The sequence below is a fragment of the Bidens hawaiensis genome, unplaced genomic scaffold (genome assembly GCF_021521415.1).
Source record: "Bidens hawaiensis isolate Kalapana, Puna unplaced genomic scaffold, B.hawaiensis_p1.1 tig00031104_1, whole genome shotgun sequence".
Taxonomy (NCBI): Eukaryota; Viridiplantae; Streptophyta; class Magnoliopsida; order Asterales; family Asteraceae; genus Bidens; species Bidens hawaiensis.
The window spans coordinates 15,674-30,271 of NW_027495211.1; the positions used below are offsets into that span (position 1 = coordinate 15,674).

The 14,598-nt window shown below is 32.9% G+C and overlaps 1 protein-coding gene across 1 annotated transcript; it reads left to right on the forward strand.

The window, feature by feature from the left end:
- The first annotated feature begins 1,584 nt into the window (after nt 1-1,584).
- Nucleotides 1,585-3,772, forward strand: LOC143581581 (ATP synthase subunit O, mitochondrial-like). Its single transcript, XM_077064340.1, has 5 exons — nt 1,585-1,711; nt 1,822-2,065; nt 3,053-3,165; nt 3,256-3,342; nt 3,433-3,772. The coding sequence occupies exons 1-5, from the start codon at nt 1,640-1,642 to the stop codon at nt 3,556-3,558; spliced, it is 642 nt and encodes a 213-aa protein (XP_076920455.1). The 5' UTR covers nt 1,585-1,639; the 3' UTR covers nt 3,559-3,772.
- The last annotated feature ends 10,826 nt before the right edge of the window (nt 3,773-14,598 follow it).

Here is a 14,598-nt window from a genome sequence, read left to right on the forward strand (position 1 = left end):
TTATGGATTAACATGATTTGGGCGAAATGGAATTAGGGCACTAGTGGGTTTTTATTTTTAATTTTTATTACACATATAGAAATGGAATACTATTTTGATTTGAATTTTATTAGTTTTTTGAAAGTAAAGATTAAATGTAATAGTTTGTGGTAATGATAGACACTAGAATCTTGTCACGAGCTCGATGTTATTAAGTTAAAGACAGTGTAGATGAATGAATATTACCACGTTGTTAAGATGTTGGACTTAAGTTAACTTGATGTGATTAAGAGATTATTCACGAAACAGTTAATTTATTAAATTAAGATTAGTATATACTTGAATGCTATACTTAATTAACTAATATTGTTGATTTTAATCATAGTTATCAAATGCGATAAACGCTCGTTTAGTGAGTAAGTTAAAAGGACAATGAGGCTTTGAGCAGAATTATCATCGTTTTTCGGTTGAACGCACAAGTTTTTCACAATGTGCCACGCCTTTTTTTTTTTAGTTTACTGTTTAGTCTACTGATGTGGCTGTTATCATGCCATGTTTCTTGTCACATGCTCACATATCTTGAATGCTACGGTCATATGTTGACTGAATATAAATGAGGTTATATCATGTTAATCTTTAGCTTTGATGAAGAAACTTCTAGTTTCAGTCATAGTTGTCAATAGCGGTGATAGCGGGTGCTACGTAGCGATGCGCTATAGGCCGCTATATACTATATACCGGTCATTTAGCGTGATTATAGCGGTATTTAGGGTTTTACGTATTTATTTTTTAATATAAAAAATTTTAGAAACTTATTTTTTAGGTTTGTTTATCGACCAAACAGTTGCACCTTCTACAAGAGTCACTTTAAAAGCTTATTTTGTGAATATAAACCCTAATTATTTGCTTAAAGATTTTCTGCTCCTTTATCGCTAAATATGAAATAGCGGTTGCTATTTACCGCTATTCGCTACGTAGCATATCGGTGACCTGTCGCTATTTACCACTATTCGCTATTGACAACTATGGCTTCAGTTCGTTATAAGACAATAATCATTTGTACAGTCTTATGGTATGTTTGACAAAGTTAGCTGTAGCTATTAGTTGGAGCTGTGGTTGTAACTATCAGCTCAGCTGTACAGAAATGTTTGTAAATTTTTTTACAGTAAAATGTTTAAAAACCAAATTGTAAACACAGTTAAATAAGGCTGAAAGCCTGAAACAATAGTTTTACTTTATTAGAAGCTCTACCTTGTGAAAAAGCTACTGACTTAGCACTTTTTATTAAAGCTAAAAGTTTTGTTACATCATCTAAACACGACTCATATATATAAAACAATAACTAAAGCTTCTATAAACTGTGTTCCAAACATATCTTTAATCTTGTCCCCTGAGTATTTGTATTGATCATTTCGTATCTTACAACCTCCCCTCTACATTTATAACAACTTTATAGTATTCCTTTTTATTCCATCTTTCAAACATGCATTCTGATATATTATAACTGAATGCACAACAATTATTTAAAACTAGAAACTCGATGATCTAAAGTTTTGAGCATTGGTGGCGATGTGAAATTGTTATAACTTACTTTATTCATGCCATTTTCTATGATGGTTTGATTAATGAATTACATTTTTTGTTGGGCGTGTGCTAATTTATGAATCATATATTTTTGCAGCAATCAAGAAACTTTTCCTCTGCCTCTCCACCAAAGGAACCAAAGGTTAAGGTAATACAATTCAGCTTTAACAAACTATACAACACTTTATATCATCAGAAATATTAAAAAACTTATTTGTTCTCAATCACAATTATCTTTTTATTATTTTATAAATGTAGGTTCCTGTGGCTATGTTTGGAGGATCTGGAAACTATGCATCTGCATTATACATTGCAGCAGTAAAAGCCAAAGCATTAGACAAAGTTGAATCAGAGCTTCTTGATCTTGTTGCTGCTACTCAGAAGTCTCCCACTTTTTCTCAATTCATGAAGGATTTGGCGGTCCCCGCAGATACTAGAGTCAAAGCTGTCACCGAGATCTGTGATCAAGCTAAATTTTCAGAAGTAACAAAGAATTTCTTAGGTACCATGGTTTATATTCTTATAAACTTATAAAGTACGACTAATGGTTAACTTGGCTGGGCTGTTCAACAAACACATTCTTTATTTGTTTTTTTATTACATTTTTTATAACTTTAAAGCCATTTGACCCATTTTGTTTAGAGCCTGACCTGTTTGATATGCTAGAGAAAAAAAAAAAATAGCTGTAACACATTTCGAGTATATAGGCTTGTAAATGAACCAAATGTACACAAACGGAGCATGTTCGTGTTTGTTCATTTAGTTTTAACAAACACTCAAACACGAATAATTAAACAGATGGGGTTTCTATATGTGTTTGTTTGTTTGTTATGAAAATGGACATGCTCGTGTTTCTTTTTGTTAGTTAGTAGTATCAACGAATGGTTACATCTTTACGAATGTAAATGAACGAATATGACCTGACATAGATGAACACCAAGTCACCAATTAAAGGTAAACTAAGAATCAATTTGTTGGGCCTAAAAGGTTATTAAAACTTTTTCATTAACTAGACGAAATTATAATGGGTCTAAAGAATTATGTGAATATATAAACAAACATAAAACAAATGCTTGCTAACAAAAATGAACGAACGAGGCACGTGTTAACGTTCGTTCGTTTAACTGAATGAACCGAAAAACTTGTTCATGTTCGATCAATTATTAAATAATGAACGGTTCACTGAATGTTTAGTACGTTTACAGACCTACAAGTAAATGCAGGATACATGTAGGATATTTGTTACATGTTACTAGGTAACCATTTTTTTTTGCTGATTACGTGTTAGTGGTTCATTTTGACATTTGTGAGATGTTAAAGATTGCAACTTTTTTCTTTCAGTTTTCTAGAGTTTATTCAGTTTAAGCTAAGAACTCAAGATTGTCAATTTTCTTTTCCAGAGACAAGAGTTTTTAGTTTGGAACAGTAACTGCTTTACATTTTTGTTGTATCAACTATCAAATCATGTATATCTTTGTACATCGTACAGTTGTTTTGGCTGATAATGGGAGATTGAGGCACGTTGACACTATTGCAAAGAGGTTTTCAGATCTCACTATGGCCCACAGGGGAGAGATCAAAGCCATAGTTACTACTGTCATTGTAAACTTCTTACCATTCACATATCATTTTTTTCATTACTTTTTATACATCAATGTTACATGTTTACAATATATATTTGATTTTCATCAGCCACTTCCTGCCGAAGAAGAGAAAGAACTAAAAGACACTTTACAAGAGATTCTTGGTAAAGGCAAGAAGGTTAAGCTTGAACAGAAGGTAAGCGCGACATGCTTTTGTCTTTTAATCGTCACATGTTTTGGCTTTTCACTGATAAATGTTTTTGACGTTGACTTTTAACTGTCATAGATTGATCCAAGTATTCTTGGTGGGCTTGTGGTGGAATTCGGTCAAAAGGTCTTTGACATGTCTATAAAGACCAGGGCTAAGCAAATGGAGAGGTTCTTGCGGGATCCGGTCAACTTCGATGTCTAAACGAGGTCTGTTGTTGCCTTTTGTACTTTGAATTCACCATCTTGCCCTCAGAAAGAAGCCTTTTGTTTATTTGTTTTATTTTCTCCTTGGTTCGGGTTGGTGTTTAACCCGATTCGTCTTCAGAATAATTCACTGAGAAGCTCTCATATGTTTGAATATTTTCTTGGGCCATAATGTTTTTAGAATCCAGAAATTTTTGGGTTCTTAAATCTTAATGTTGTTAGTCATGAATTTGCTGAATGCTTTACTGATTTTTGACGTCTATCTGCTCAATGTTTCAATATGCTTTTTTATATAAGTTTAAAATAGTATTTTTTGGCCATTTAACAGTTTTTTAACACAAGATGCAGTATTTGGTAGATTGAATTTCATAAAATAGCGATCTTTTTTTAGTTTGATTACTGAGTGTATATGGATCTTTACGATTTGTCGGCTTTGTAATGGGTTATCCAACTTGTAGTTAACTTGGTCTAATCTAGCCAAGGTATTTAGCATTAGGATGCGAAAGGTGAATTCAAGCATGCCCACTAAAACATGCAAGTAAGTTGGACGGGGTGATGGGGTTGGGTTTGGTTATGTCAGGACGGGTCATTTTAACATATGGTACGTTTTCGTTTCGGATGTAAATAGGTTTTCATTCACATTTTCTTAAGCTTTTGAACCATATCTATTTATTTGCACAAATCCATCTGTAAATACGTAAAATTAATGACATTGTCGCTCCTTTTTACTCTTACCAAATAATTCGACATAATACGTGTCTTTGTATTAATCTCATAATTTTTCCCAGCATAGTTATGTGAAGCGATGGCTATGAACTGCAACTAGCCCTATAAACCGAATCAGTATTCGTGTTTGGTTGACGAATGCTTTTTTTAATATGAAAATGTGAATACTAATCGAGATGGTTATAGACGTTACCATTTGTTTCTATATCGGGATTAGCTCTGCTTTCATTTCTCTTCATGGAATATAGATGGATTTGAAATTACTCATTTCGACTCACTTAGGTTGTGTGTTGTGGAGACGTTACCATTTGTTTCTATATCGGGATTAGCTCTGCTTTCATTTCTCTTCATGGAATATAGATGGATTTGAAATTACTCATTTCGACTCACTTAGGTTGTGTGTTGTGGAGAAATGCCCAAGGTGCCACCGCTACCAAAGTCGGCCGCACCCTTAACGCCCACCTTTGTGGCCCTTCCAATGTTAACCCATTACCGCCGCACACTTACCACCCCTATAACGCCCTGTTACACCTCTGGCTTGGTAATTTGGGCTTTTTTTTTTGCCACATCGGACGTGCTAACACCTTGTCTTTATATCTAAAATGACGTTAGCCTTGGAATTTTAGCTCAACCCTTACCCAACATGTCTTTATATCTAAAATGAAGTTAGCCCGAATTGTTTGGGTGTTTGGGTTAAGATTGCCGAACACAAAGATTGTTCAGATAAGAACTATCTTTAAAAACGCGTATGATGAGAATAAGTGTAAGCTATGTATCAAACAAATCAAGGATTCGTAACAAATGTGTTATTCATGAGAAAATCAGACCTATGAGGCTATGAGATAAACGTGGTTTTTTTAATTTAAACATATCAAACTAGTCATGTTAGAAAGAGTTACTTCTACAAGATACCGCGTTGAAGCTATGGCTGTATATCCTACTTATTCCATCAACGATAAGCAAGAATCACGTCATATGCATATCACGTATTGTGTGTCATCTTTTTGTTCGTGCGCCATCAACAAGCTGGAAAAAAATCAATGCCTTCTCGAAAGAGACTAGCGACGTTATTATTGTTTTATCCAAGTACAAGCTGGAAAAAATCAGTACTATTACTTCACTATTTAAATATACAACCATGGTTTCACATGTTGTATGACCATATACGTATTTAAACTAGGCCATGACTATATATTTAGGTAGAAGACATGTGAAAAATGACCACATATATCCGTGATTTTCTCTTTATAATTTAATGGGTCACACTTGGGACTTTTCAGATGCAATCATAGAGATGATGATTTGGTTGTTATGGAAAAATTAGGGAAGCTATAACTTTATTAAAGAAGCATGCAACCTAAAAAGAAATGAAGAATCGGGTGTTGTTAAGGCTGTAAATGAACCGAACGAACACGAACGAGACCTTGTTCGTGTTCGTTCGTTAAGGAAATAATGTGTTCACGAACGGTTCACGAACACTTACCGAACAAGATCTTATGTTCGTGTTCGTTCATTAAGGAAATTAATGTGTTCACGAACGGTTCACGAACACAAACGAACACAAAGAAAATAGGCAGAGACTAGAGATTAAGACCAATGTATTCATCAATGTGAATAATGGAAACATGTAAACGAACTGAATGAATACGAACAAGGGCATGCTCGTGTTTGCTCTTTTAACTTTTAACTTTAAACGAACACGAACACATAATCAAACAAATATTTATGTTCATGTTCGTTTATTTAAAAAATAAACATTTGTGTTCGTTTGTTTAAAATATAAACGAATATAACTGAAACGATAAATGAACATATATGAACACAAACAAACATAAACAAACATAAATGGAAACACTTAAATGAACACAAATTAACAAATATAAAACTTTAAGTAACTCATCCAAATAATATTTAATTATTTTTATTAATACATAAACTAACATAAATAAACAGACAGAAACGAACATAAACGAACGTTCATGAACATAAATGAACGAACAGAACTTGTGTTCATGTTCGTTCGTTTAATTAAACGAACACGAAATTTTTGTTCATGTTCGTTCGTTAATTAAATAAACGAACATAAACGAACTTCCCGCCGAACAATTCACGAACAGTTCACCGAACGTTCGCTTCGTTTACAGGCCTAGGTGTTGTCTGTAGACAGTACTTCCAAGTGGGTGTAGATATGTTAGTTACAAGTAAGAAATGGTTCTTTTTGTGGGGGCTAATAAAGAGACCACTCGGACCCAAATCAGATTCCATTCAACAAAACGATGTGGTGGTTGGAATCTTTTTACAGGTGGTGGTCGGGGTGTCATGGACGGCTATTAACTGGTGTCGGTTGAGACCAATGACTTATGTCGTCAGGGCATTTGAAGTGGAGGGGGTAAAAACGTTTTTAATTTTCATGCCACGTCAAAACCACATAGACACAAGGGCCTTTTCATTTATATGAGTAGTGGTTGAAGTTCTTTGTAATAATTAAATGTTGTTAAAATTAATTAAAAAAAAAGAGAAAGGAAGAGATTTGATTGGTCAAAGACCAACCTATTTATTCGGCCTAGACGCTATAGCCACCAAAACTTGGAGACCATCTTTTTTGGTTCAAAAATACCCAAGGCTGAGTGGTGTGGGGGCGACATCGGTGTTTTTCGGGAATCGGTGTAGCCCACTACAAATGCTATGTATATATATCACACACACACGCATACCGTTAAAATAATAATATAACAAAAGCATGAGTGGACGGTAAATACTCCTCCCCCCATCCCCAACACACACACACACATTTCGCCCCTTTGTAGCCCAAAGGGGGAGGCGTTCCACAAAGTTGTCGTCTCAAAGCTCCCAAAATTATCGTCCCATTACATATATCCTTGGAGACAAGGAGAGTTTAAGGGTTTTACTAAGTGGGAAAAAGAAAACGGGAATTAGGATGGACTGATTAAGTGGACTTAGGGATTATATGACATAAGCGGAGAGCTTGTTTATAATGAGTTACAAATATTAAAAGATTTATTAGGATTACACGAAGACTCCTAAACTAAGGGTTTTTAACTAAGGAGTCAAGCGAGCGAGTTAACAAGTGAGCTATCAAGCGGGGCAATGAACGAGCTTACAGTGGCTCGAGCTCGACTTGCATACAAACCCATTCAACTCGCCTTTATAGTATAATATGTGTGAGCTTCGGGTCAGTAGCTTTTTAATAATCCTATATGATGTTTGCCCAACGCATGATGTGATATGTTTGCAACTTATCAATCGTTTATTGTTCTCGATTGTTGTTAAGGGTACGATCGATGGTGATCATCTGTATTATTTCTTTAGAACTGTTCTTTTCTATCACATTGAAACTCATATATATATCTGGATGTGACAAAAGCCATACTTTATGAGTTGTTTAACCTTCGATAAAAATGTCAAATAGATTGTCCTCTTAGACCTTGCTGGGATATTAAGATTTGTTAAATGATAAATTATTAAAAAGATTGAATTATATGGATCTAAATATATAACATTTCACACATGAGAATGATGCTTATGTCATGGATGATGGTTTGTCACACATGCACATATTTTCGTCACAAGTCACAAACTTTTGTTTCTTTTATAAATACGAAATTACAATTTTATGTTGCTTGATCATTTTCGTCACTACTCATCGTTGATGTTTCTAATGCGTAACCATAAGGATAGGTAGGAGGAAAACCTGTTTTTTGAACGAAAGTAACGTAACTAACCAAACCACAATAATAAAAATGACGGGTTTACTTTTTATATTATTTTCGTTACTTTAGTAAACTGGATTTTGTTTACTGAAAAGAACACATCTGCTCAAGCATGCATGAGGTAATGTTACCAAATTCGTTGAGTCATTGTTACTTCCTCTCTCCAAATATCTAAATTTGAACTGTTAATTTTTTTATAAAAAATTAATTAGGCCATGTAATATTTTTTAACAATTTTTTAAAATAGCTAATCTCAGCAGTGTTAATTTTATTATTCCATTTACTTTCAACAACTTTAGTTTTAAATGTTTGTTCATAAATTTGATATTATTCTCTAAAATGCTGATCCGAAGGTGTGAAAGAAAGAGGAGACAGACCGACGTAAAAGCTGGTCTCAAAGATCTTCAAAAATCAAGTTCAACCACTATTAAGTCATTATCTAACACCACCACTAGAAAATTTGAACTTGAATACCAATGAATACAAAACACGCATAAAAGCTTTCACACACACTTGGAATTTCACACAAAATTATAAACGTGAAAACTGAAAGCAACTATTAAATTCAAAAGCAAAAAAGAAAAAAATAATAATAATAAATAGTGATTATACCTTAAGTCATTTCTTGCATTCGTTAAACAGTGATTAGCTATTAACTCTAATTCAAATATTTAAGTTATAAAATATTTATAGTTTTTGGTTTTTCTTTTTACGAGTGTAGGCGTGTAGCTTATTAAGGACCCAGGGTCCAGGCACCCCTTTGTTATCCTTTTCTTCAGTATGGTAAATTTACCGGATTACGTTCGAAATTTTCGTATGTAGTTTAAATTTATCATTTTTTGTTCGAAATTTTTGAGCTTGAACACCCTTCGCATCTTCGTTCAAGCTTAACCACTGTTAATGAGTGTAGTATGTAGATTTTTTAACGACGGTATTGCATTTAAAGACATTGACTAGCAAACAACTAGCTGAGTAAAAAAACAAAGAAATTACATGACTAGAAGATATCCAATAAATTCTACACTTTTTTTCCTACTCGAGTACAACAAAAACAAAAAATAAACGTCATCAAAAAGGAATTTTGACTTAGGCTTGCTCTCAGAAGAAAACCGTGCCATCTCGAAGTTTTCAAATGGGCCTTAATCACGCCCACGATTTCTTTCTAAGCCAAAGTTAATGTCGAGTTATCAAGCCAACTCGCTCATAAGATTTGAAGAGAATCTCAATACCGAGAAATTTAATTCTAACCACTATTCAACCAACTCTCAAATCTTTTTAACAGAATTGCACTCACCAAACATATGAAGATTTGTTTATGAACCTTTCGAACACAGTGGGCAATTAGTTAGGAGACAAGTTTATATTTGTTGGGAGACGATTTCCTAGCACCCCCACCCACAAATATTGATTTTTTGAGGTAAGTATGATAACTAAGTCGTTTTACTCAAACTAATTGAAAGAGCTAAAGCATTAATTCGCTCCCCCACTCCCCTAACCGAGAATTTGGTCATACCCTTCATCGACCATACCTACTTGTCTCTCTCATGTAGGGGTGTTCAAGAAATCCGAATAAAACCGAAATCCGAACCGAAACCGAAACCCAAATAAACCGATCCGAATTCTTAAACAGATATTCGGATCGGATCAATCTGAATATCCGAATAACTAATTCGGATTCGGATCGGATTTGGATATGGAATTTTAAAAAATTCGGATTATTCGGATATCCGTTTAATCCGAATAAAAAACATGTTTTTAGTGATATTTTCCGGTTTGGTATATTAATTAGACTATTATTTTAAGTTTAAACTTTTAATTTGTGTTAAGAGTAATTCGTATTTTCCGGTTTGTATGTTTATTGTGATTCTAAAATATTAAATGTTATGAACAAAAAAATAGGAAAATTTTTTAGGCTTAATTCGGATTATTCGGATAAATTCGGATTTTTCGGATATTATCCGAATCCGATCCGAATTGAATTCGGATATATTCGGGTCGGATAGGAATATTCCTAATTTGGATCAGATCGGATTTCGGATAGGGTCCAAAAAATTCTCAAATCCGAATAACCCGAATAATCCGTTATCCGATCCGATGAACACCCCTACTCTCATGTGAAAGAGAGCCGCCCTTAATCAACTTTTGTAATTCATGAATTAAGTCATTTATGCATCCCACATATTACATGCCACCCTTTGGACTATCAAACAATCTTTTCTCAATTCTAATGCATACAACCTTGGAAATTTCTTAGCTAAGCATCAATTTTGGCACCACGTATGACTACAAAAACTAGTCTCGTTTTCACAATCAATTTGTTTCTTAATCGAATTAAAAGGAACGACACCCGATTCATTTATCTTAATTAGTAAACTCCTTTAACATTCTCTGCCACACACCGGGTATTGCCCCAGTATTAATGGAAACAATGTGGAAATAGTGGGACAAGAATTGAACCTGAGTTACATGGAACACCACTTTTCCTTTGGTTTATCGAATATTGAAACTAGGATAAAACTAAATACTAGGGCATGAATCGAACCTTAGTTACATGAAACACCAAGTCTCTTTCTTATCACTACACCATTAGCTGAAAATATAATTCACTAAGTTTATAAGGAAATGCAATTTAAACATTTGACATATGTAAATAAACGTTTTTCTATAAAACACTAAACATTTAGATAATTCTAAATATTCTTTTACTCAAACTAATATTATTTGATACCGTAAGTAACAGTATCTTCATATAGAAGCAATATCAAAATATGGTAAAAAAATGTAGATTGATAAGAATGGAAATAGTTTACAAAGATAACCACAAAAACGTAGATGAATTATGAACTAAGCATTCTCATTTCTAAATAATCTCTGAGCGAATATTACAACTAGCATGATTTGAAACATGCTAAGTAACTCATAGTAGATGAGATTATCCACGCCGATTATGCCATTATTTGATCAGTCACTTAACAAACATATAGGGGCCATCGTGAGAAAAGTGTCGGAGATCAATCAAATTTCGATAATGTACTTAACATATAAGAAAAATCCAAAGTGTAGTGCGATAGCTTGAGCCCGTATCGCAAACTGATTTATGTGCAGTTTCTTTCTATTGAATTTGAATTTGTTTTGAAAATATGCAATAATATGTGTTATTGTAGAAATACTTGTTATTTGCCATTGATATATTATATAGGCATATATGCTGATTTGTGCTAGTTTATAGAAATTTAATATATAATATATATTTGTTAATGTGCTAAATCATGTTAACTTGAAAATATGAATCTGATCGCTCAAACATTAAAAGGGTAAAAAAAAAAACATGTGAGGTTGTAAACTTGTAATTAAGTCAGATGATAATGTTGTTGGGGTGATGATTATGGCTTGAGATTCTAGCTTGAAGTCTCAGGTTTAAAACATGACTTAATGGAGTTTTCACACAACAGTCAGTTTCCTCATTGATGATGCTCTTGGGTGAGTCAAACATGAGACATCTAATTAGTATGGACGGTTGATAACCAGTCTCAGAAAAAGTCACTTGGGTATTGAGAGTAATTTCAACGGCTATTAAGAAAAAGGTGAGAAAATAATGTATTAATGTTATTACTAAATTTGAAATCATATAAAAAATATTGGTGAATCGATCTTTCTTTATACCAGTAAACCATGATGCATTTTTTAGAAAGGGAAAAGATCTAATAACTCATAGAGTTATAAGACATTTTAGCTTATCATGTCGACAAATAAAAAAGCGATCAAAATACCTAATTCGTCAACGATAAGATTTTTGTTAAAAGTTAAGAACTTTTGAAAATCAAAATATCTAATAAACACCATCATTTGATGTGCATCTTGTTCATATATTGTGAATCGACATGATGCAAAAGCTATTTCATTTCCTCCAGGTTATATATAATATTCATCTTTTTAAAATAAAAATACCAAAACAAGTAAGTAAAATAGATCTTTGGCCATTCATTTACACAATTATCGTCACAAAGGATGGAGATTATCCCTAACTCCCTTAGTTCAACACTCATTTAGCCACCACATCTTAAATTATGCACGAAGCCATCTTTGAGCAACCAATGAGCGGCCTGTTAACACAAAAAAACAAGTTGAGGCTCGATCTGGGCTCCATATATGTAATAGGCTGTTAGTTTGTAGTCTAGATCCGTACATCATTTTCGATTAATTAGTTGAATATGCATGGTTATGCAACTTCTAGCCTAGTAACATATTAGAAAGTGTCGGATAAGGACTTTATGCCATTTTTATCTTCGTGATTTTGGGCATGATCGAATAGATGATTAGGGATTAACTTCGCTAATTTTCACGTTTTGACAAGGAGAACAAAACATTAGTATACATGGAAGAATTTTCTCTAAACTAATTTAACTATTATTACCATTCCAATATGATCCAAGGTGTTAAGATCCTAGGAAAATAAATATATATATCGTTTTATAAGAAAGAATCCATATTTTAGAATACCAAAAGGTTGAGCTGCCAGCATAGCGCTAATTAAGATTCATTTTATGAAGCTTGGACGCTATAGTAGGTCTCACTTAGCAGGCATCTAAAGAAAGATGATAACATAGAATATCAACTGGTATTGGCACCTGTAGGATCATCATAATTTTAATATTTTATGTTGTGGTTTTCTTGTCTTTATGACCAAGTACCATGTTGCTTCGCATGGCTTCATAAGCATGCAGACACTTTCATTCCAGCTGTTATTTTATTTTGATTTATGGGAACCATTGAGTAACTTGACAGTTTTTCTTCTTACTTTATCTATCTTTTATTAATCTATATAACAAGATCGATCGAGTGATTATCTATATATAAATTGCTAGTCTCAATCCTCAGGCAAGATCCTAGAAATGCATATATAACTAATTAATTCTGCATGAAATATTCCGCCTATTTAATATTTTTGTTTAGGTGTTGTTCCTTAACATCCACATCACAAATAAAGTCTTCAATTGTACTATAAGAAAAATACAGAATGTTTTCAATTAACCAAAACCTATCGTACACTTTATAGAGATGCAACACAATTCCCTTATGCTTATGGTAAACGTTCAAATATTAAGACTTCTAATAATTAGCGAGTTAATATTCCACGTTCAAGATTTAGGTTGGCTAGAGGTGGACAAATAAACCGGTTAGCTGAACCGACCCAAAAATTGAACCGAAACCAAACCGCTTTGAAACTGATTATATATAAACCGGTTTGGAACTGATTGAAATTGTCACCGGTTTGTAATTTTCTCCCCACAAAAACCAGTTAACCGAACAGAAACCGTCAAAACTCGAACCAAAACCGATCGTAACATGGTCAAGAAGCCAGTTTTAACCCGAATCAAAACTGATCATAAACTGGTTTTGACTTCTTGTTGACCAAACATAATCAGTTTCAACCCAAACCGGTTTATGCACCTCTAGGTTGGGCGCTCTTACACTTCTACCTTAATATATGATGTTTGCCATTATTATTATTATTATTAAGTTATATAATTATATTTACTTATAAGAAACAGATTATTTCAATTACAACTAGTCAAATAAACAATTTTCATAATCATTGCTAAACGCCATATAATTATGTGAGAGGTAGGATCCAATACAAATAGATCTTACAATGACAAACGTACAAATACCTTATGCACCTAACATTAGAGTAATTATTATTACATTTATAGTTTTTTTTAACTAGAGCAATTGTAATTATGCTACAACAAAAAAAAAAGCAAAATAATAACATTCACTTTAATTTAAAAACTATATTGTAATAATAATTAATCTAGTTATTTGCATGTTCTTTATGTTTGAAGTTATTTGTAATTGACCCTAACACTTGAATCTATTAGCCTAATTGGTATTAAATTTTGGGGATTTATATTTTAATTTTTTTACCATGTTAAAACGGATATTAATCTTATATTTTGTTCAATTTGCAATTAAATTTTACATTTAAATTTATTTTTATTTATGCTATTTAAAAGTGTAGAGTAATAACAATAATAACAATTTTAGAATAGTTTTACGAAGGTAACATTAAAATAATAATTTGTCCATTTACAAAATTGAAATCGCGTGACATTTTCCTTTAATTCGTGCTATTCATATGGAAATTTCTACTTGTATTGATCCTAAGTAAGTTTATCTCTCTCTCTTTCTCTCTCTCTCTATATATATATGTATGTGTGTGTGTTTGTGTATATATATATATAGATATTCACATATATGGGTACCGTGTGTATATCTAACTATCTATATAATTGCCTACCATAAAATCCTAGGTGTCATTCTCAGGTTGTTCCCCCATTCTCTAGAGCCACCAGATTGCTTGATTTATAAATGGAGGCTTCTCATGCATTTGACCCGAAATCATGGGAATGAGTCTTACCAAACCTAGATAGTCTTTAAATGGGTTATAACATCTCATTTATTTCTGAAACTCCTTCATAATCAAACAATAATTTTTGCGGGTCATGGGTTTCACCAAACATGGATAACTCTTAAACGGACTATAAAATCTCATTTATTTGTGAATTAACCCCTTAATC

Coding starts and splice junctions, on each gene's coding strand:
- LOC143581581 (XM_077064340.1), top strand. CDS start 1,640: ATGAATCATATATTTTTGCAGCAATCAAGAAACTTTTCCTCTGCCTCT. Junction 1,712..1,821: donor CAAAGGAACCAAAGGTTAAG/GTAATACAATTC, acceptor TTATAAATGTAG/GTTCCTGTGGCTATGTTTGG. Junction 2,066..3,052: donor AGTAACAAAGAATTTCTTAG/GTACCATGGTTT, acceptor TACATCGTACAG/TTGTTTTGGCTGATAATGGG.